At 42.4% G+C, this 22,831-nt stretch overlaps 1 protein-coding gene and 1 pseudogene across 2 annotated transcripts in view; both read right to left on the minus strand.

Moving 5' to 3' along the window:
* The window catches only part of PLEKHM3 (pleckstrin homology domain containing M3), a gene marked incomplete at its 3' end in the record, with an annotated part of 150,081 nt that overhangs the window by 15,795 nt on the left and 111,455 nt on the right, over positions 1–22,831 (minus strand). Inside the window, exon 8 of the mRNA XM_080932667.1 lies at positions 6,393–6,550. Coding sequence (XP_080788793.1) covers positions 6,393–6,550 — 158 coding nt within the window. The remainder of the gene's footprint in view (positions 1–6,392; positions 6,551–22,831) is intronic.
* On the minus strand, positions 8,872–9,383 carry LOC308433409 (large ribosomal subunit protein eL18-like; annotated as a pseudogene). Its single transcript has one exon. The product of its transcript is annotated as a large ribosomal subunit protein eL18-like (transcript).

Consider the following 22,831-nt stretch of genomic DNA (forward strand, 5'->3'; position numbering starts at 1 on the left):
GAACTTAGGTTTCCTTATCATTAAAGCAGAGATGGGTCAGGAGCAGGCTTAGTGCGTAAAGTCACTTACCACTGAGCCTTGATGACTTGAGTTTGACTTCCAGAACCCAAGTGACAGACAGAGAGAGAGAACTCCCACAGCTGTCTGTCCTCTGACTGCCACATATATATTTAAGGCACAAGTGCCCCCCAAAAATATGAAGGTACACAAACTAAACAGAGTCAAAACAGAGGTAGCACTTATAGGACAGGCAGAAGAAAGAGCTGCTATGTGTAAATTGCTAGACCTAGTGGTGGACATGCCAGCCCCCATGATTCTAGCATGTTCTCTACATGTTCCAGGTATCTACATGATACACTACACATTGAAACCCTACACTAAGGGCATATCTTCAAGTTACAGTCAGGAAGCATCCTCTTAGATAATGGTTTAAGGAAAAGAAAGTCTGAGTTGACCAATGCTTGTTATATGATCATAATTGAAAGAGTGATACAACACGGTCTACCCTAAAACCCATTTACCAAGGTTGGTGCATTAGAGCAGCACAAAGTTCCCCAGAAACCACTGATGGCTTCTCCCTCCTACCATGCACTTCATCATGCAGATAAGGTCTAAGTCCACTTAGCTCTGACCATGCTTTAACAGACCTTTCTCATGGCTCTTCTGTTCCTAAAGCTATACTACATTGAAACTCATGCACATCCACTGTATCTCTAGCAGCCAGCTTTCTATATGCTGGTAATACACTCAAAAATTGTTTCTTGAGAGAGTGGTGTGTGTGTGTGTGTGTGTGTGTGTGTGTGTGTGTGTGTGTGTGTGTGTGTGTAGGTTCTCACATTTCTTCTGGCTTGAAATGGGTTTTGTATTGGCTGTTTGCTGTGGCCGGGTTCTGGGGATTCACCTTTCTCCACATTCCATCTCGTAGAGCCGAGGCTCTGAATGTCTGTGTACCACATTTGGCTCTTACATGGGTTCTTAGGCTTCAAACTCAGGACACCATCCTTACATGTCAGGTATTTTACTCACTGAGACAGCTGCCTACCCCTGAATTTTTTTTTTTGTAAAATTAAACTATAATAATACTGAGAAAATAAAATTAGGCTCTTACAAGGATAACAAATTCACTAAGCTTCTCATTCTAAGATTTTTAAATACATATATTATAGAAAATTTCAAATATACTCAGAAATACAGGGCACAACACAATAACTCCCTGTGTATCTATCACTGAGCCTCAATTTTGCTGATATGGCATTCTCTTCAATTTATATCTCTCCCTTCACCCCACAGGTAGATTATTTTGAGGTGACTCTCATGTGTCATAGTCTTTCATTAACAAAGTTTCAGTGACACATTAACCTCATTATTCAAATTACTTATCACATTCCACAGATGGGTATGCATTTCTCACTTAAAAGTTTTCTTTGGTATATGTTGATTTTTCTTTTGTCTTTTCTGAAAGGCTTGTATCAACTGCTCTTAGGGTTTAACTGAAAATGGAACACCAAAAGGAAGTGCAATGGGTCTATGAGAACTATCATCAACCTGGATTCTGGGAAAGATGTTCAAGGTTCTTCTGAATCACACACTTTGCAAGCTTGGAGAGCTGCCTATGACCAGCAGGGAATGAGGATTCTAAATAGCCACAGATTTAGTACCACTGGATAGAAGCTTCTCACATGGGGGTAATGAGGTCATTTTGGTGAGAATTCAGAGCCTTGAGAGTCATAATATCTTTGAATATACTCTTTCATATAATCTCCTTGAAGGTTTTAGACTTAAACCACATTTTCCAGAAGATTCCGTGTGGAATTCATGTCAAGAAGACAAGTCTGAGGACTTGTGGCATTTAAAAATGTGTAATGCCTCATGCTCAGATTGTGACCTCTGTGGTCATTCTCAGTGAGAGGAGAAGGCTTCGCTGGACATGTGGCTCCTCATGGATGAGGGTAAGAGAAGTAAAGCATGAGCCCAAGTCATCTGGTACAGCCAGGAAGGAAGAAAATGACGAAGATCGAACTAGCAAACAAAACGCACAATGGCTGAGCTACCTCAAAGGGATCCTGGAGCCAGTGCTGAGCTCCAGCGCAAGGCTGACAAGGCTTGAACAATAAATCAATACTGTACAACCCAAGGTACAAAGTAACTGCACACGACTCTACACAGACACGAATAGCAAACAAGTTTTTTTAAAAAAGTGAATGAGAGAAAAGGACAGACCTCCCCAGCAGGACTGCAAACAATTCTGGGCATGCTCTGCTCGCAGGCAGGTGGAACATACTGACAGCCTCATGTGATCCCCTGTCAAAGACCATTCCATGAGAAGGAGAAGAAAAGTGACTTTAGAGCAGAGAAGCGTGCCACAAACCCTGCACCGGGAAGCCTGGAAGGTGCTGTGTTTGTCACATGTGATAAAAATGGTACTTTACCCACACGTTCTTCCCCACTCCCACCCCAAGTGTAAAGCCTAGTCTACTTTTTCTGTTACTGGTTTAGAGACTGGCTCCTGCTATGCATTGCCCAGGCTGGTTGGAACTTTTTATGTAGCTCAGGACGTCTTGCATTTGTGGCAGTCCTCCTGCCTTGGCTCCTGAGTTTCTGAGATTACAGGAATGCTCAATCATGCTTGCCCTTAGTCTAATCTTGAAAAAACAAAACAAAACAAAAAGCCAGACATCCCCAACTGTGTCTTTCAAAACTAAACTAACAAGATCATCAAAATAAGTAAAGTCTTTGAGACTGTCATAGCTGCATCTATGACAATAAAGTTCTGAACGATGAAAATTAAATACAAAGTACTATTCTAGAATAGAAAATGGATGAGGAAAAAACTAAGGAAATATGGGAAAAAACCCAAAACCCCAACCCATGGACCTTAGTTAATGATGAGTCACTGGTTTACTAATTCCAACTGATTCAATGTCCTCATGTGAGGTTGAGGAACCTGGGGCTGGGTGGTGGGGTGTGCAGTGTGTGAAACTCTGCACTAGCTTTGCAATTTTTTCTGTTCTAATAAAGCCTGCTTAAACACATTCCCCCTTGATCTAGTCAACTAGTCAAGTGGACAAAGCTTCTAACATCCCAGACCCCTTTGGAAGCTCTTAGAGTCCCTTAGAGTTAACAGAGCTCCCTTAGCCTGGACCACGGGCATCAGCATCCATCTTCCTTACTACTTGACAGTACTGAGGCAGGGTAGCACTGTTGCAATGAACAGACCAATACTGACATGTTATTTTATCCACGGTCCACGGGTTCTGTTCATTCTGTGTTGTCTACTTCTATGGGTTTGACAAATGTGTATGATAATGTCATGTTCACATAACTACAGCATCACACAGAACAGTGCCCTAACAACCTGTTTGTCTACTTACACTTCCCCAGTCCAGAATCCTGACCACCAGTGATCTTTACCATCTCTACAATTTCCCATTTTCTACAATACCACAGAATTTTGTAGCTTGTGCATTTATTCCTTCTATTGGGATCTACCATCCCACTGTATGGATATATTACATTTTGTTTATCCATTTATTTACCTACTGATGGGTTCATGGTTGCTTACAGTTTTGGATAATAAGGAATAAAGTTTGTATAAACACTCTTGTGTATGCTTTCACATGAATAAATATATTTAACTTATGTTATTTATAAGTTTTTTTTTGTTTAATTGCCAGATGCTCTTGGATTTTTTTTACCTTTCTGTTGTTAATTTCAATTGTGTGTGTGTGTGTGTGTGTGTGGTAAGTACATACATGTGTATGTGGGTGCATGTAGAAGCCAGTGGAGGACAATGAATGTCTTCCTTTCTTTCTCCACTATTGTTTTGAGACAGATCTCTCATTGAACCCGAAGCTCACCATTTCAGCTAGGCTGCTATGAAGAATTCTCAGGATTTGTTTAGCCCCTCCAAGCCCAGGCACCAGGGTTAAAGGTAAGCATGGCCAGGCTCAGCTTTACGTGGGTACCAGGGATTCAAAGTCATGTCCTGTGGTAGCTTGCATAGCAAGTACCCACTAAGCCATCCCCCTTACCCCATTACTAATTTCTTATTTAATACATGATCTGAGAACACAGTTTGAATGGTTTCCAGTGGGTAGGATTTGTTCAGGTTTGTCTTATGCCTTAGAATGCTGTCTCTTGTGAACAGTCCACACAGGACTGAGAAGAACATGCACTCTTATGTTGTCTGGCAAGTGTTCTGCAGACATCAGCCCCTGAGACAGAGTCTCTGTGTGCGGAAGCTGTCCTTTACAGAGATGTGACATCTCTGTTACAGTAGACTTGTTTATTTCCCCAGGATGTTCTATCAGTTTGTGTTAAAGATATGCATGTGTGTGTCCGTCCTTGTACATGTCTTCAAGGCCATTTCTTTTTTTTTTTTTTTTAAGAATTTGTGTGAAGCACTAGTATTTTTTTTTTTAAATATTTGAGAAGACTCACATATTATGCCACGTGGCCTTTGTTCAGGAGTCTATTTGAATTTCTATGAATTTCAATCTATATTCTTCTTCCTGCTGGTTTGGGGTTATTTGTTCTTCTTTAGTTCCCTAAAGTATATGTTTAGAGATTCTCTCCTTTTTTTCCAAACATAGATGTTTAGAGCTCCAAATTCCACGTGTATCTAATCTTGACGCTGAGATATCACAGTGTCATTTGCTAATTTCACGCTCAAGAATCACACACTTAAACTAAAATAGAAATCTCACAATGTTTTGAGTAAATTCACAATTTTGCCCTGGGCTACATTCATAGCTTCCCAGGTTGGACAAGCCCACTGGCCAACACTGCTTTAGCTTTACCCCACCTCACTTTCATTCACTTAAAAATACTTCAAAATTTCTCATGACTGCTCCTTTAACCCAGGAATAATTCAGAAGTGTACTGCTCGGTTTGCAAAACTTTTATGGGTTGCCAGGCCCCTTACTAGTGCAAACTTTTAATTCTATGTGCTAGAAAACACATATGATGCAGTTCCAGCCTTAAGTTTATTGAGATTTGTTTTGTAATGTGACATATTGCCTTATTCAGTAGAGGCATCTTAGTTTTTATTATTCTTCTTTATCACAATATGTGCCATAGAACTTGGCCCTCAAGGCCTCTAGTTCATGAGGTTTAGCAGCCACAAGATTATGTGGCCATCACTGTAATCCAGACCCTACAACACTTGCATCATCAAAACCCTTGTACTCATTAGAAGTCTGCCTTTACCCCCTCCCTCAAGCCCTCAAGCCGCAGGATCTGCTTATTTGGGGCATTCCATATAAAGGGAACCATTTATGTGGCTTTTTATTCTTTGCATCCAGCATCTGTTAACATGTAACAATTCTATATCCCTTTTCAAGGCTAAATAGTAGTTCACTGGGGACACACACCAAATTTTGTTTCTTTATCAGTTGATAGGCATTTAAGTTGTTTCCTTTTTATGATTTTATAAATATTGCTGCTGTAAACTATGCAGAAGTTCTTAGGTTAGAGTGTAGATCTCCAAAAGGCTTCTAATCTACATATTAGAAACAAAGGACCCATACTCAGGAAACTGGACTCTGGACTCACGTGTACTTGTATGTCCTTCTATGTACAGGCTAACCCAAGTTCTTCAGTGTTTACAAATAGTCTTTGGGTTTAAAAAGTGGCCAAGAGTGCTGAGTGTTCACCGTGTCAGTGCTGTTCTACATGCTTAGCTTTTCCTGGCTACATGCCTCACCTTCTGTTCTGAACCACAGTGTAAGTGAGCTCTGCAGGGTGGAAATGAGCCATGACATTCGTGGCCAAAGAAGCCAGTGTGCACACACACAGTATTTCTATTATGTTTCAGGGATAAAAGGAAAAGTGATATGTATTATTTTGTGATTTTAGAGGAGCCATAGTAGAAATTCTGATCCAAGTTAGAGGGAAAATCATCCATCAACGGGGGACCCACTGATGCCCAAACATTACTTTGGTTAGAAAACTAATCCCACATCAACTCCCACTTTTCTCTCTTAGGGCCTTAAAACTTTCATCTCCGTTGTTTTTTGTGGAGAATGTGCTCCCCACCAGGGCCTCAAGTTGCAGGTCTAGCAGTCAGTGTGGGCCTGGCCTTCCTCTGAGGGGGCTGTTGCCCATTTCTTTTCCCTGTTGCTCCGGGAAGCTGGGTGGACATCTTCCTCCATGCTCTGTTACCTAACAAACTAGAGGGAGCATCTGCAGCTCTGCTATCTCCTTCTTCACAAAGAGAGTGAGGATCGGAACTAAATGGCAAGCAAAGGGAGAAAACTGATGTACAGAAATGAGGGAGATCTGACTTCCAGTGGGTGTGAGAGACAATGCTTAGCTCACAACTATCCTGATCTGGCCAGGCAAAAGCACACAGGACTCTCACATACATTCCCGTAGAACAAAGTACTCTGTACCTGCTTGTTGAAATGTCCTCGAAGGGGTAGAGGATCTCGCCATTGTTACAGATTTCACAGATGAACCCTTTCTGGCTACAGAGACTGCAGCTGTAGACGTGCGTGGTGGCAAACTTAATGACCTTGCCCAAGAACGGGGCCAGCTTTCCCTCTATCACCTGTGGAAACAGAAACAAGACCAGGAGGCCCAGCACTGAGAACACAAAGCCTTGCAGATGTGGGAAGGGAGGGAAAGGGCTCCTCTCCTCTCCCAACAGGAAAACCTCTAATTATAATTTCCCAGCAGCTCAAGGGACACAAGGCCCAGGACTTTGCTCCAAAATAATGGGTTTATCCCCTGGGGCTTGAATGAAGCTGCCAAGCTTCTTTTGTGTTCCTCTGGTTCTGCAGTGTGGTGTGGGGCAGGGTGAGCTCCACTTGAGGAGACAAGTTCAGGGATAGGGGGTGGCAGGTTTGTAAGACAGGCAGGGAAATATAGGCACGGTGCCTATGTGATGAAGTCAGCAGCACAGCTTTCTGATTCATTAATATGATGTCATCTCTACTCTCTCCCCCAGGAATACAACAAATATGGAAAAATGGGTTTCTCATGCTGCTGGTGAATGCAATAACTCAGAAAGGTGTCACCTGGGATTTTGAGGACCATTTTCAGTTTGTAATTTTACATTTCCCATTTTTTTTAATGAGAAAATTTTTAAAATGGCTATTTTCACATTAAGAACAACACAAAACAAAAATGTTTGTCTATGTCTGAAAAACAAACGACCTCCCAAAACCAGCCTGAAGCCCAGCTCAACGATAAGCCTTGCTGCTCCCCATGAGACAGGGCTGTCCTTAAGTATCCTGTTAAAATGACAATTTTACCTCCAACTGACACCTAAGGGAGACACAGTAAGACTTCAAGGAATGTAATTTGTCCTTTGTTAAAAAATATGAGGCTATACTAGAGATGGAAATGGAGGATTTTAAGCTTAGGAACAATACCATGATGGTAATAATTTCAGCAGTGGTTAACTCAGGAGAGAGGAATGAGGAATAAGTCAGAGGTGCCATGTTGCTGCTTTGTATAGTGTGGGCCTTTGCTTTCATACAGTAGTGAATGCATATTATTTTTCACTGAAATACAAAAAGTGAATATAAAAACAAGTTTACTGCTTTTCAGGGACGAATCTCTTCCTCACAGGGAGGTAGAGGTTACGGTGGCTGTTTTCTGAGCTAAGCCAGCATGTGGTCACCTCACTTCTCTCTGTAGCCCAGAGAAAGCTGTAGGTACAGTAGACCTCTTTCAGTTCCCTTCTCTCAGGACCATTAACTCCACTAACCCCAGGAGGGCACACACCCAGCACCTGATACTTGCTCTCTAGAAACACCCAACCACCAAGTAAGTAAGGCACACACCTAGCACCAACACCTGATACACACTCTCTAGAAACACCCAACCACCAAGCTCCTTCCCATGCTTCAGAGAGCTGTCTCCACACTGCAGTACAATCCTGTTGAGTTTTAGTTTCCTTTCGCTTCCTTAAGCAATCATGACTAATAGCTTATTTAAAGAGAGGCCTGAGGATTTAGGATGGTCTGAAAACCAGGTGACTACAGGTGATAAAAAGACCTGGAGGGAGACACATGTTTTCATCCAGGATCTAAAACAGATTAAGCGTCATAACCTAAGTTTTATTTTTCTATATAGAATTCATCAGGACAAAAGTATGAACATTCTGAAGGCTCCTAAAATATTTTACCAACTTGATTTGGATAGTGATATATATTTATCCTTACTTAGGAAAACTAATGATCTTTTTGAAATTAATTTGCAATATCTAGTCTTCCTATCACAGCGCCCCTCCAGACCTCCTTGTTACTAATGTTTCTCTTTTTGTTTCTGATAAGAACCAGCTTATCCTCTTGGAAGCCACCTCCTTTTACCTTCAGGCTATGTCAAGGTTAAAATTTTTAATATTATTTTAGCTGTTGCTAGATTAGGATATTTATGTCCAGTGAGAGAATCATGCTACTGAATCTTCACTGATGGCAGTCATATTTATATGATTCTTCAGGGTACTCTGAAAGCATAAATTTAAAGTAATAATAGTGTCAGTGGCAATTCATTGAAGGCCAAGTTGGAAATTATGCAGTTGCCATGAGTGATTTATTTCCATCAGACATTGATACCCTATCTGTCATTCATCATATCTTACTGATCCTCCCTCCCATTTTTTAAAATAACAGCTTTATTAAGACATAACCCATCAGCACACAATTCAGCCATTTAAATGTAAACCTTGGTTTATTTATAGTTATATGTCTTAGTAAAAACAATTTTACAACTTCCCTAGCCCTCCTTCTAGATCGAATATCTAGTATAGTATAGTAGTTAAATCTCCACTGCCTTTTCACTTGATTCTCCCAAATTCTTTGAGCCAGTAGTCTTTTATTTTTTTAACGTCCAAAGCTTTTTTATTAACAGTAAGATCCACGGTTAGTTTTTGTAGCCTCGGCTGGTCCTTTGGCCTCTGGCACGCTCCAACTTCTGGCCCTTGGAACGAACATAGGTTTTGGTGTGGCTGTGTGGAGTTCCTGGTGCCTTGCCAAAGTGTTGGTACACCTCTGGGCCCTTCCGAGGACCAGACAGGAGCACAGTGCCTCGCCCCTTGGGAGACTCCAGGGCCAGCTGCTCACCCCCAGAGCACACGCCTTCAGCTTGGGCACTTCCAGAATCCGCACATCATCTGTGACTGTCCCCACAACCACAGCGGTTTTGTTCTCACGGCCAGGAAGTTTCATCTTTCGGATCATTCCGAACAGGGACAGGGGTGCCCGATTAGTGCGGCCCATAAATAACCTTTTCAGCACAACCTGATTGAAGGTGGAGTTGGTCTGTCTGGCCAGAAACCTGTACAGCTTGACCAGCAGCCGCAGGTAGATGTCCTGGCTCTTGGGCTCCTTGTGCCAAGCCTTTCGGTCCTTGTTGTGACAAATGTCAACACCCATGATGGCGCCTCCTGCTCGGCCAGGTCCAGAAAGCTATGAGTCAGTAATCTTATAGGGGCTTTCTGTCCCTATAAGGCTATCTCATAGAGATAGAACCATATACAATGTATGTGTGTGTATGTGTGTGTGTGAAGGTGTGTGTGTGTCTTCCTTCATTGAGCGTAGTATTCCGAGGCTCACGCTGAGTCTCCAGGTTCTTAGCACTCTCTCTGGATTACCAAGATGGCTTGAGGGTTAATCCTGGAAGCCTGTGTTTCTCCTCTAACTGCTGAGCACATGCATAGGACAGTTGTGAAGACACTTCCATCACTTCTCACCTCTCAAGTCTTCAGTGAACGCTCATTTCAGCCTTAACAAGAACCCTGCTCTGATTTACTAGAATCTTGCTAAATTACTATGTCTCTGATGCTTGCTACAAGAGAACTGTGTATAACTAGACTTTATGTCTCCCTTGCTTGGCAAACAACAGGAACCCACATACCAAACCAACTGCGATGCTCAGTCTAGGCATCTTCAGTTGGGAGCCCTCTTGCTGACACAGGATATACTTACTCTTCTTCCTGTCCTTCCAGGCAATTTCCTCTAGGAGGGTGTGGCTTTGCTTCTTCCCACTCATTTAGATTTCACAGAGGCTCCGTGGTTCTCTGATCTGTTCTGGCTTGAACCAAAGCCTCATTTTTGGTTACAATGGTCACAGACTCTCTACTTTCACACTGCTTAAAACAACCTGAAACTCAAGGCTGTTCATTTCTTTACTGCTGTTTACCTGACCTTGCTTATGGTGTGTTGAACATTTACATGCTTAACATACAAATGTGAGAACTTCTGACCACTCTTAACTATATAACTTGGGACCTCCACATGGGACAGCTTAAGAGACAAGCTGCTCTGAGCCTGATTTAAAATATTCCCTCCCTGTCAGGCACCTGAGTTCCTGGTAACTGAGTGAGGATGCTTTCCTGCAGTTAACTGTGGGGTTGTCTGGATGTCACGAACACTTCCAGTCACTGTGCTGTGAGGGTGAAGTAGGAACGCCAAGCCAGCACTGGCAGGATGGCAGACAGTTCAGTCATTCTGGATTCTGTCTTTGTACTTGATCTCAAGTTTGTGGCCAGGTTCCTAATGGCTGAAGTTGCTTAAAGATTTTTTTTTTTTTTTTCCAGAAAAGTGAGGTAATGTTCTCAGGTTAATTTTAGAATTTATAAACATTCCATTAATATTATGGAAAGGAAAAAACTAACTTTATACTTGTACACTTCCAGTGACAAGGATCTATTCTGCCCTGAAGACAATGACTAGCAGCCTTGGGAGAAGGATTAGCATCATGGTTTCTAGACTAGAGGTTGCCCACAAAAAGTGGGCTCCATATGCGCTGTTATGTAAGGTTCCTTTTAAAATATAAGACATACTTTTATGTGAATAATGGCTCAAAATCACACAAGTGCCCTCTCTCCCACAGCCTTCCCTCTACCACCTCTACTACCAATGGCCTACACCTTTGAATTCCACATCTTAGTCATCTTGGTATGGCTTAAGTTAGGACCCTATTCTGAAAGCACTAGGAGGGCGGTGCCTTCAGTGAGACCAAAGCATAGTCTAGTCCCCCTCAGTGTCTAGCTGAGAATGAAGACCAGAGCAACGTTATCAGGACCCCACTCCACCCAGAGACAATGAGCAAGGTGTAGTTAAACAGGGAAAGTGTTCTGTCCAAAAACAACCTGAGGAAAGTCTGATGGGGGAAGTGAACTGTGCTGTCACTTGAACTGGTGTGCCTCCCTGAGTTACAACAGTCCTCTATAAAGTTCATCATAAAGGAACTCTTACAAATTATCTACCCAGGCTACAGTTGTTCAGTGTAACTGAGAGCGCGCTACACCTGACTAGCAAAAAGTATTCTGTTTTTGTTGTTGTTTTGACATGACCATGTAGACTAGCTTGGTCTTTTTTTTTTAATGTATGTATGTATGTATGTATGTATGTATGTATGTATGTATGTATGTATGTATATGTATGTATGTATATGAGTACACTGTCACTTTCTTCAGACACGGCAGAAGAGGGCACTGGATCTCATTACAGATGGTTGTGAGCTTCCATGTGGTTGCTGGGAATTGAACTCAGAACCCCTGGAAGAGCAGTCAGTGCTCTTAACTGCTTGCTATTAAAAGACCGTGACTAGCCTGGTCTTAAACTCACAATCTTCCTGCTTCCACCTCCCCAGTATTACCGTTACTGGTGTGAGCATAAAAGTATTTTAACAAAATTGGTCAAAGATAGTTAAAAAGAGAAAACAGATGGCACAGGTTTGCTTCCCAGCAGCTTAGATGTATTTTCTTTCCTAGTACAAAGTAGTTTGATTCATTAAAGGGTCTCCAAAGAAGCTGAAATCTTGCAGCTTTTGTCAACTATCACACTTCATTGTTCATGGGTTTGGGAGGCAGCGGTGTACTGGGAGGCAGCGGTGTACTGGGAGGCAGCGGTGTACTGGGAGGCAGCGGTGTACTGGGAGGCAGCGGTGTACTGGGAGGCAGCGGTGTACTGGGAGGCAGCGGTGTACTGGGAGGCAGCGGTGTACTGGGAGGCAGCGGTGTACTGGGAGGCAGCGGTGTACTGGGAGGCAGTGGTGTACTGGGAGGCAGTGGTGTACTGGGAGGCAGCGGTGTACTGGGAGGCAGAAATGGTGGTTATCTACCTTCCAGCTGGGAGACGCTGGCAGGCTCCCAAGCTCCCTGAGCTGCAGCTTCCTCACCTAAACTAGCAAATCTCTACATCTAGGGCCGAGGAAAGGATCAGGTGCAGTATGCCGGGCAATGGAAACATGGTGTCTGATGGTACTTGGCCAACAACTGCTACCTTCTCTTAATTTAAATAAAAATCAGTAATTCAGATGGATTTTCTTACAAATACTTTAGGTCTACAGCAGGGGTACGAAAGAAAGGTGTGGCATTCACGTGGCAGTTTTCAAAAGGCTCTTCTGTTCTGATGCAATCAGGAGGAAGGACAGTAAAGTGGACATATCCTCTGCTGCTGATATTGTTCAGGTCCACTGGGTGAACATCTCAGTCTGGACAAGGCTAAAGGCTTGGAGAGACATTTGGCATATCTCAAACGTGATTAAAATCACATCTTAGCAATACTTGGCAATTGTCTCTTACTCCTTTCTGATTTGCAAGTAAGTTAGTCACAGATAAATCTGTGTTAACAACCCATCAAAGTCAGAAAGACACTTCATCTCCAGCATCAGGTGCTTTTGGAACCAGATGACCAACTGGCTCTGTATCAAGGAAAGTGGACCTGAGGGATGAGGTTTAGTTATCTTTCCATTTATTTCCTGCAAACTGCATGTCTACGTGAATAATCTCACCACAAAGCAATTAGCAGGAAGCACACGTAGCTCTTCCTGCCTCCCTGCTCTCTCTACCCAGCCTCACCCACTTTCTCCACGTACCCAAGTTTTCCTTGAGAAAAGGCAGATGGCCAAACTGCAGTCAAAGTTTATTTCTGTTTTCCATTAGACTTAATGTCTTGTACTGAATAAGGTACCAACCGACCTGTTTACTTGGGAGGTGCACACTGACTGGGTGTTTAAGGAATAGATAACTCCATCTGGGATTTAAAATTTTATCATTTTATTGTGTTGTTGGACAAGAACAAAATGAAATATCAATCTGACAACTAGACTTCCCTTTTAAAAATTCACTTAAATCATTTCAAGTATTCTCATAACTTGAGAGACTGTCAAATCTCACTTTACACGATTCTGTCATCTGAGGAGAATACCAAGCAAGCTTACTCTCTGGGTGCAAAAGCAGCCCATAAAAGCTGCCTGGCTGAACTTCCAGTTTGGGATACACACATTTCCCCTCTTCTATTCTGGTCAAGATGGTCAGCATTGGAATTTGAGGCCTAAGGCTTTCTGCAGACTAAGACAACAGCCTTTATTTGATTTACTTTCTTGCAGACCAATCAAAAATTACAATTAAGTTAAAAAATAACCTAGTGCTGCCTTCTCCAGACCACAGTTTCAGAAACAGCTGCTCATTACTCATGTGTGGCACCAGGAAATTGCAGTGTCACGTTCAAGGTCTGCAGCCAATAGCGATCTGTGGGATTGGAAGAAGGGCACACACCACTTTTTTATGTTGTTTACCTTCACAGCACCATTCCGAAGTTCACGATCTACAGGGACAGGGGATGAAGCGCTGGTAACTTAGACCAGGAAAGGAGAGTGACAAGAAGTCACACAGGAAAAAGGCTCTTTCAATGTACTTTATGCATCTACTAATGCTTCCCTTCTGACTCATCACGACTCCCATATCAAAGCAAGCATTCTTTGGCCGTTATACAACATCTAGATTCTGGACGACGTTGAGAATTTTGTGATAAAGAGGTCTGCTGCCCTGGACGAAAATGATCCTACCATAAAAGCCTACTGAGAGGACTCAGTTCATGTTGAGCAGGTCCACCAGAAACGGGCAGAAAGAGGCAGGCTCAGTGATCAAGGTCCTATCCTGTCAGATGCTGTAACACTTGCATTTTCTTGGCTAGATGACCTCAAACAACTGTATTTTGTAAATGTGTGCTATTTTTCAGCATTTATAGGCACACAGAGAGATGGCTCGTGACCTAGATCAGCCGAGTTAGTGTGAACGTCTACAGCTCCAGTACTGGAGGCTGAGGGAAGAGGTGAAAATGCAGGAGGCCAGCCTGAGCTACAGCATGAGACCCTGTTTCAAAACGAAACACAAACAGCACTTAGATCCTACTCAAGCCTAAAATCCTGACCCACAATGGAAGTGTTTTGTGCGCTCATTCTAAATGCTACTCACAAACCCTCAAAAGCAGAGACGCACACCACCAAAGTATATAGGGATTCCTACTTCACAAAGTTGGGGGAAAAAACCCTCTCTTCTGTAATTCACTGGCTCAGAGCCGGTGGCGCGTACATGAACAAAACTCCTTTTCTCTAACTAGCCCCATCTTCCTTCCTCCAACACAGGACTGCACACCAGGACTGAGCTGGCTTATCAGTCATTGTACTGAAGGAGGATTATGATACCACCAAAGAGTTCTTATCTGATCCTCTCCTAAGTGTGACAGTTTCTATTAAGACTTGGAAACACTGTGATAATCTGATATGGCTTAATGTCATTGGGTAGATTAGTGAGTGCCCATAATCACTCCCCTCATTTTGCTTCCTGCTGGAGTCTTAAAAAATAAAAGACAAAGGGATTTTAATCCCATTTCCTCCCATTGTTTAGAATGGTCAAGATAACCCCAGAATGAAAAATACTAACTACAGGTCAGGCCCCATTTCACACAGTTTTCTGTGCTGTGAACGGCACTGTCATGCCATGCACCCATCAGTATGAATGAAGGTCTTGCAGAATAAGGACAGCTATGCAACTCCAATGCCCAAGCCTTAGAAAACTAAGAAGTCTTCATATTACACGTGTGGAAAATAGCTGTAAATATTTAAAACTGAAACAGTTCCAGGAAATTCTCAAGGATGACCAGCAGAACCTATTCTCTATTGAGTTACTCATATGTTTGAGGTTAATCTGATTTAATCTCCTACTAGTCACTTTGGCACAGCATTATTGCTTTATTAAATATGAGAAAAAGACCCAAATAGTCATTTAAATTCACTTTCCTTATTTACTTAATAAATGAAAAGTTACCCAAAGAAGGGAAGCAATCCCCTAACTTCCCAGCGCCAGTCTGGCTTCCTGTCTTCACAACTAGGAAGGGGTCAGAGGTTAGGCCGGCCAGGTTCTGACTTGGCAGGCATTCTGAAGTCACTGTGTGCCTATTTGCCTTCAGTGGAAAAGCAGAAGTAACCCAGGACGCCCAGGCTTGCATTTATTTGTTTGTTGTTTCTGTTATTGTTGTTGTTACTATTATTATTTTATCTAGTCCACTGGCCTGGAACTCACTATACAAACTGGGCTGGCCTTGCGCTCAAGGAACTCCACCTGCCTCTACTGGGATTAAGTGTGTGTCACTGCACCTGCTGGGCTGCACTAATAGTTTTGATCTGTACTAGATCTACCTTTGGCTAAGGGAACATCAGCACAAACATTTTCTTAAATGGTCACATTTAAGGATATTTTCAATATAGAGATAATCGCACACATTACTGGTTGAACTCCAGGAGAGGCAAATACAACCGGAGAGAAAAAAAACAACAATAACAACCCAATTCTACGTATGTAAGAATTAATATAGGGAAGATTGGAGATTTACGAGTTTCCAGAGCAGACTTTGAGTAGAGGACATGAGGCTTAAGAGACTCCACTGAAAGGAAGAGAGAAGAAAAACAGCATCAACTGTACCTGATCACATAAAGAAGGATTTTAAGAGTCAGGAGAGACACAGAAGTGGAAAGAAAACAGAAAAGTGACACAGGCACAGAGAGAAAGAAGACAGGGTGTTTGGACTTAGAATGGGACTTAGCAATCTTGGTTTCTGTCCTCAGGGATGTCCCCACAGAACTGAAAGACTTTTCTTAGGGCATACACTTTTCCATGCCTCAGTTTCCTCTTGTACAAAACAGAGTGCTAAATGATCAACAAGGATCCCCCTTCATTTGAAGAGTCTATGATTTTGTGATTAACCATGGGGGGGAAACATCAAAAGAGGCCAGTTGAATAGCCCCAGGAATGTAGAAAGGGAATATGTGGGGAGACAGATAAAAGGTGAGTTTAGCCGGGCTAATTAGAAGATACCCTAGGAAATTTCAGCAGCAGTGAAATAAATGATGTCAGCAGCCTTTTTATTCTCCTGCTCGCCGCTGCCGTTCAGAGAGGAGCAGGGCCTTCAGGACGGGCCCCTCACAGGTGTGCAACCAGATCCGGGGGCTCCTCTGAGGCTCCTTTCATCAAAGCATTTAATTAGTCAGTGTTTGGATAGCACTTTGGGGATGGAAAGTATAGTGTAAGCACTTGACATTATTATGACTTAGCTGCTTTTATGGGACCAACAATGCCTGAGATTAAGTGAGAAATTAAAGTGAGTTCCTGGCTAGAAGGCTGTGGTCTAATAAATCTCTAGGTCACTGATGAAGACAGACAAGACCCACACAAACTGAACTGATGCTCTACAATGTTCATGCTGCTGTCTGAGATTGTTGGCGATTTTTAAGTCTCTTTGCCTCAAGGTGTCAACGGGCAGTAAACACTGCTCGCCGAATTGAGGATTCCCACACATCCTGTTTCTCCAGTAGTATCTGGCATGCTGACGGGGTCTGTACCCAGGCCTCTCAAGACCCAGGATAGGAATTCAGATATCTGTGCACAATAAATTCAGTGCACATAAAGTGGGGACAGGTAAATTAACCAATACATGATGTTGTAGCAGCTGTGTAGTGATCAACAGCAAAAATACAGCTAAATTACTAAACTCATAAAAACTGTAATTCCCCATAAACCGAAGATTTAAATACAAAAGAAAGCCATAAAAATATTGTAAAAATTTAAAAGTGTATTCATGAAAATATTCATGTAGAATAAGTACTTTTACAAAAGTTGTGAATCTTATATATAAAGTAAAAAAAAAAAAAAATATCATTTACAAAATAAAATGACAAAACCCAGGAAAATACTTACATGAAATAGGCCAAGTTCTACAATATACAAAGCTCTCTTCTACATTAGCAAGGAATAAACCCTGATAATTTAAATAAACTTAACAGGTAACAGTGACGATATTAAAAAGATGCTCCACCTCACATGGGAAAAATGAAACTGTGTTATCGCATTCTAGAACATGTGGAGTGTTATACTAGCGAGTATCCTTATAGCTAGGTCACTGAGTGGGCACAGCTTAAGTTAACTGATCTGACAGAGCCTGCAGCTAATGAGGAGAACGAGACAAACCTTTATTAGTACTGAGTGTGCATGTGTGCCCAAACGCCCACCGATGCTCAAGAGCCCACTGCTAGGCCGCCGAGCGGAAGCCCCAGAAAGACAGCACACTGTGATTCCACTTTTAAAAACTGGTCTTTGTAAGAAGTACAGAATTGCCCAGAAAGACACAGATTGCCACCAGTTAACAAAAGTTCTGTTGGGAGGACAGGCTATAAGAAAAGCTGGATTTTAAAATATAATTCTGTGGTTCGAAGTCTAGTTCAGTAATATATAAATTTGGATATATACATTTGTAATTATTATTAAAATGTAGAAAACTTGTCTCAGTTTTGGTTCTGTATAGCCTATATTTATATTTGCTCCTAAAAACATTTCCTTTCACACAATTTCCTATCAGTGAACCTGTCTTGCTCACAGCAGACTTGATGCTTGTATCCAGGGAGACCTGGCAGCCTCCTCAGAATGTTCCCTACTTAGGAGTTTTTCAGGTTTGGAAGGTAACACTGCCCACTCAATTAGAACGATTTATAAGATAGGTGCAGAGTCAACAGCCATATCTAATGCCAGGTAATTCAAGGTTGGTTTTGTTTACATAATTATCATTTAATTCGGCACATTTAATCTTATCTCTTTCAATACTAGACTGGGAGTTAGTAGGCAATCAGTTAGGATGAATGCTGTGTTTTCTAAGAATTCACTGGAATGTTTTTTGGTACTCTCTTCCAGCTATGATCTAGCTAGTGGTGGCTGAGGTTTTCCCTTGCAGCCCTGTTAAGCAGACCTCCTCTAACTGGCTCTCCCTGGCTTCATCCTCTGCCTGTACCTTTTCAGCTTTGCTAACATGGTTGGCTAGGTAAAATGTAGTAGTTTTGCATGGGGGTTTTATTGGTTTTGCTGTTTGTTTATAATAATGAACAGCTTTATAAAGCAGAGAAACAGTATTGATAGGTTTTGAAGTTAAGTTCTCCATGTATTCTGAGGTGTCCACTCCTGGGCTATTGCACAGAGGAAGTATTTTTCCAATTCAATAATTTTACTCCTAGTTCAATGTCAATCCAAGAAAAAGCGTATCAAGTGACCCGCCCTAGCCTTGGCCTCCAGAAAGAAATGGAAACTATGGTTTTACAACAGGAGGACAATTAAAGATAAGATTAGGTTCAAAGAGAAAGGCATTTTGAATACCATGCCCAAGTGAGCCACGTTCAGAGCTTCAGTAAAATCTAAAGGGAAAGAGGCCTAGGAAAGGAAACCAGAACCAGGCAATTTCCCAGCAGGCTGAGGGTAGACTGTGCCATCCGAGGTAACCCCAATGTCCTTTAGCTCTACACCCCCGAAGCACCTTGTCACCTCAGGCTAGAAGAAGGACTAACAGTTCTAACAAGGAGGAAGTACAGACCAGGAGAATCTGATGAGGAGGTTTGAGCCCGTGGCCCTCCACCAGCGAGCATAAATGAGAAAGAACAGCACTGAGTGTTCAACAGTCCATTTTCCATCGTGATGAGAGCGCAAGCAAAGTCTCAAGCAGTTGCGCACTGGTTAGGATAAACTAGGGGAAGGAGTTCAGAGTTCCCTCTATTTAAAAATCATAGAACATATACAGGCTACATATCACAGTGCTGGGAAGGATTCTGGAGTCTTGTAAACACTAGGCAAGTTCTCTCCCAGTGCACATGTAGACATCTTACCCAACTCTTAAACCACACAGGTGTTACTTTCTCTCTTGTTCCTTCAGCCTTCATTCCAGTCACTCTAACCTCTGTGATCTTACAAAACCCAGACTGGACCAGACGATCCAAATAGCGATGGCATTAGCAGGACTCCCCACCATCCTCACACAGTAACCAACTGTTACTTCCATTTGAACTCACTTCCCTCTTCGGAGAATGCATGTGAGACACCTAGAACACTGGCAGATCAATGGGGGCCAGGAATAGCTCACTCAGCTTGGAAGTGTAGAAAGCTTGAATCCCAGAGCCCAAGCCCTAACCCTGTGTCTTTCTAGAGATGGCATCTGTTTAACCAAATCCCTGACGTTTCTTCAGTCCCTTCAGGATGCGGTTTATCCTCTCTAGCTTGCCTTTCAAGCTCAGCACAGCTATTTGCCCACATTTGTTCATGATGTTCTCTCATAATGCCCATTTTCTGCTCTCTTCTGCCTGCTTCTTATCCCTGTACAACTAACTACCCTTCACTGCGATTATCAAGTGTAATTTCTGGAAGCTTTCTATGTTTATGTCTAGTTCTAACTGCAACTTTTCCAAGTCAGTATTATTGTGTGTTACGTCCAGGAGCCGTGACTGGAGCCATCAGGACCGGCATGGCCAGGCTGCAGTTCTGTTCAGGTCCACCCGACCTCAGTGCTTGTTTCTTTGTTTCTGTTTTTTCCATTTCTACACTTCCCTTAAGACACAGTCCTTCACACTTGGCTCAAGTGTCACCTTGTAGCTAGACTTGACTTTGGTCCCCAGTCTGTCTCCTGTAGCTCTGATGGCTTCCACAGTTCTAGAACAGATGACCTGTCATGAAGAAGAAATGGCTTCTGTGTCACTTCAGTTTTAGGCTTGCCTAAGCACATTTAGCCTTTGCATCAAGACCTAAAACTGAATGTCGCAGAAACATTCCTAGGGCAGGCCTAGGATCCAAACATTTAAATTACAGCCCTATCCAAACCAATGGCAAATCTCTGACCAGAGAGCATTCTGGTCTAAGGGAATGAACAGAGGGCACATGGAGAAGTTGCTGCCAGGGGAGCGCCGCAAGCAGCTCAAGAAAACTTCCGGGGATGCGTGCTTCACAACTCCTAGGGGATGTGTTTGTCAGCTCTCTGTGCAGCAAGACAACACTGGGTAACTTTTGTGGACAGCTAGAAAGGCCAACACAGGCAACTTCTGCATTGATCTGGAAAAACATTTTAACACTGGGACAGTTGGCATTCTTGTCCATTATGTGGTATAAATAAGCACACAAACATCTGACACGTGGGGCATGTTCAGATCTCTGTAGAGACAAAGTTGGACTTGTGAGTGTGCAGCCTTTAAGCTTCTTGGCTCGGCACACTATGCCCTACTCTGCAAGTGCTGCTTGGGATGTTCTGAGGCATATGGTTGTTTTTACTCAGTCTTACTTAAGACTACAAAATTAAGTTACTTCTTTAAATTAATAGTCATCTAAAATTTAAACTATACATGTGCTTTCTCAAGTCCCAAATAAATAATTTTAACTGCTTAAGATGTTAAAAAATTCCACGTAAAGAAAGTACAATCCTTAAAACTAATTTAAAATTGGGTTGATGCAATGATCACCAGTTCTCTCAAAGAGCGAACGTGAGGAATAAGTACAATCGTTTTGAAGACATGAATGAGGTCTACAGGATTGATTCTGAAATTGAAACTGATATTAAGGAACACAAACGATTGCTCAAATACTCAAAGGAGCTTAGAAGGGACATTTATCAAGAGTCACCACAGGAAAGATAGGTTATTAAAGGCAAGGCTGAAGCAATTTATCCATTTGGGGAAAAAGAGGAAGATGTAGCGTCATTTCATACCAAAAATTAAGATGATTTCGAAATATGTACTAAATTACTAAACATACAATACAAATCTTAGAAAGTGCAATTTAGAGGCAGAGCTGAGCCCTGCACCCCAGCCAGCACTCAGCCCTGTGCTCAGCCCTGCCTCTGAAGAGTGAAGTATAGGGTAGCTGACTCCTGCCAGGCAGAGATTCCTCCCTATGTCCTCACAACATTATCATATTGGCATCCCATTTCAGGTCTAGAAATGGCTGGGCTATGAACTTCCTTGCTGAGCTGCCTAAAAGATGACTTTCTCTTTAGCAACTGGTCACAATTCCAAATTCCCTGCCATCACATACCTTTCTGGTTATAAAGTGAACTGGGACTAAGGAAGCCTTTGGCGTTCTACTCTGTGATGCACTGTGTGTGACAGTACTCCCACGGAGGAGCCCTCCTATCCATCGTGGCTCTTGTTCCCTTTACTGACTCCCCTTTCCTTTCTCTTGTTCTTTCCAGTGTCAATCAGCTGCTTGGCCTCCCAGTGGAAAGGGATTAAGTAAGTGGGACTCACAGCCAGACTGGCCAGGCCTCTGTCTCTGGCCTAACTCTCCACTTCCTTCTTGCTTGCTATCAGGCCCTGGGATTAAGGCTTATTCTAAGCTTTGGTTTAGCCAAACAGCCCAGAGCATCCTGGGGTTAACTCTGGGCTTAGCCTTTCACAGTTCTATGATTAAATTGCATTTTTCAGTGGTTGTGCCTTTAAACTCAAACCCCTTTAAAAAGAAACTTAAGGAGAGCAAAACATAGAAAACAGCCAAATGCCAATAACATATTTTAGTCGTTTGGGAGAATGGGCAGCTTTAGAAACCACAAATTCCCACTTATGCCAGGCTACTTGAGCTACTTCATTGCTTAGTGACAGAAGCCTGGCTCTCAAACACAGTCAGAAATGTACGCTTGTTTTCTTTTCTTTTCTTTAAAATATTACAGAAGGCCTGGGCTATCACAGTAGGAATTGGCTAACTATACAGATCTAATCAAATAACAAAAATTATCTTCCACTGATAGATCTTTTTAAGACTAAAAGGCTGGTGTAACTTGGTACCGGTTACACCAGCTTGGCACATTTACTCATAATGATGTATGCGTGCTAGTATGCACTCTAAACTTGAGAGGGTCCACATCTGTGACTTCGCATCACAGGCTTTGGTACCCACCTTGTGCCAGGCAGGTTATGTCTTCTTCTTCCCCGGGAAAGTGACTGAGATAGGAATGTGGAGCCCAAGTCTTGTTTAGTGACTGTTTTCCAAAGCCATGGCTGGCACAAGTCAAAATAGAAAAAAACTCCAGAGAGCTTTTTGCCTGTGACCTTAAGTCTATTCTGACGATATAAGGCTGAGCACTGCAACATCAAAGGCTAATGGTGGATTTTTGATCTTGGGACCCAGCCATAAAAGCTGGATTGGATGGTGGTCTAGCAAGAGCACACGAACTGGAAAACTAACTTATCACTAAAGAATCTAGAACTAAGAAGCCAATGAGTTCAGGCTTCCACAGCCATCTCCTACATTAAGGGTTGATGAGAACCAATCCATTTGAGAGTAAATATGCAATAGTAAAAGTTTCTAGGGGCTGGAGAGATGGCTCAGTGGTTAAAAGCAAAGACTGCTCTTCCAGAGGCCCTGAATTCAATTCCCAGCAACCACATGGTGGCTCACAACCATCTGTAGTGGGATCTGATGCCCTCTTCTGGTGTGTCTAAAGACAGCTACAGTACATATATAATCTTTTAAAGCCTTCTAGACATTTCCTTATATAGTAAGGACTGGGAGTCTTGGTGGTAGGCATGTGTAAGATATGTATTGAACAAACTATAAGCCAAGGAAACAGCTGTAGAACAAGGTAGCTAATACCCGTCTGAAACAGTAGGAGGTAATCACTCATGGATACTGAAGGACAGAAGAGCTATTTTGGAAAGCAAAACTATAAACAAAGGGAACAGACACAAGAGTGCCACAAGCAGAGGCCTTTTTAATAATGTCCCTGAAGAAAATGCTTGAATATGC

Source organism: Micromys minutus (genome assembly GCF_963924665.1).
Source record: "Micromys minutus genome assembly, chromosome: 19".
NCBI classification, from domain to species: Eukaryota; Metazoa; Chordata; class Mammalia; order Rodentia; family Muridae; genus Micromys; species Micromys minutus.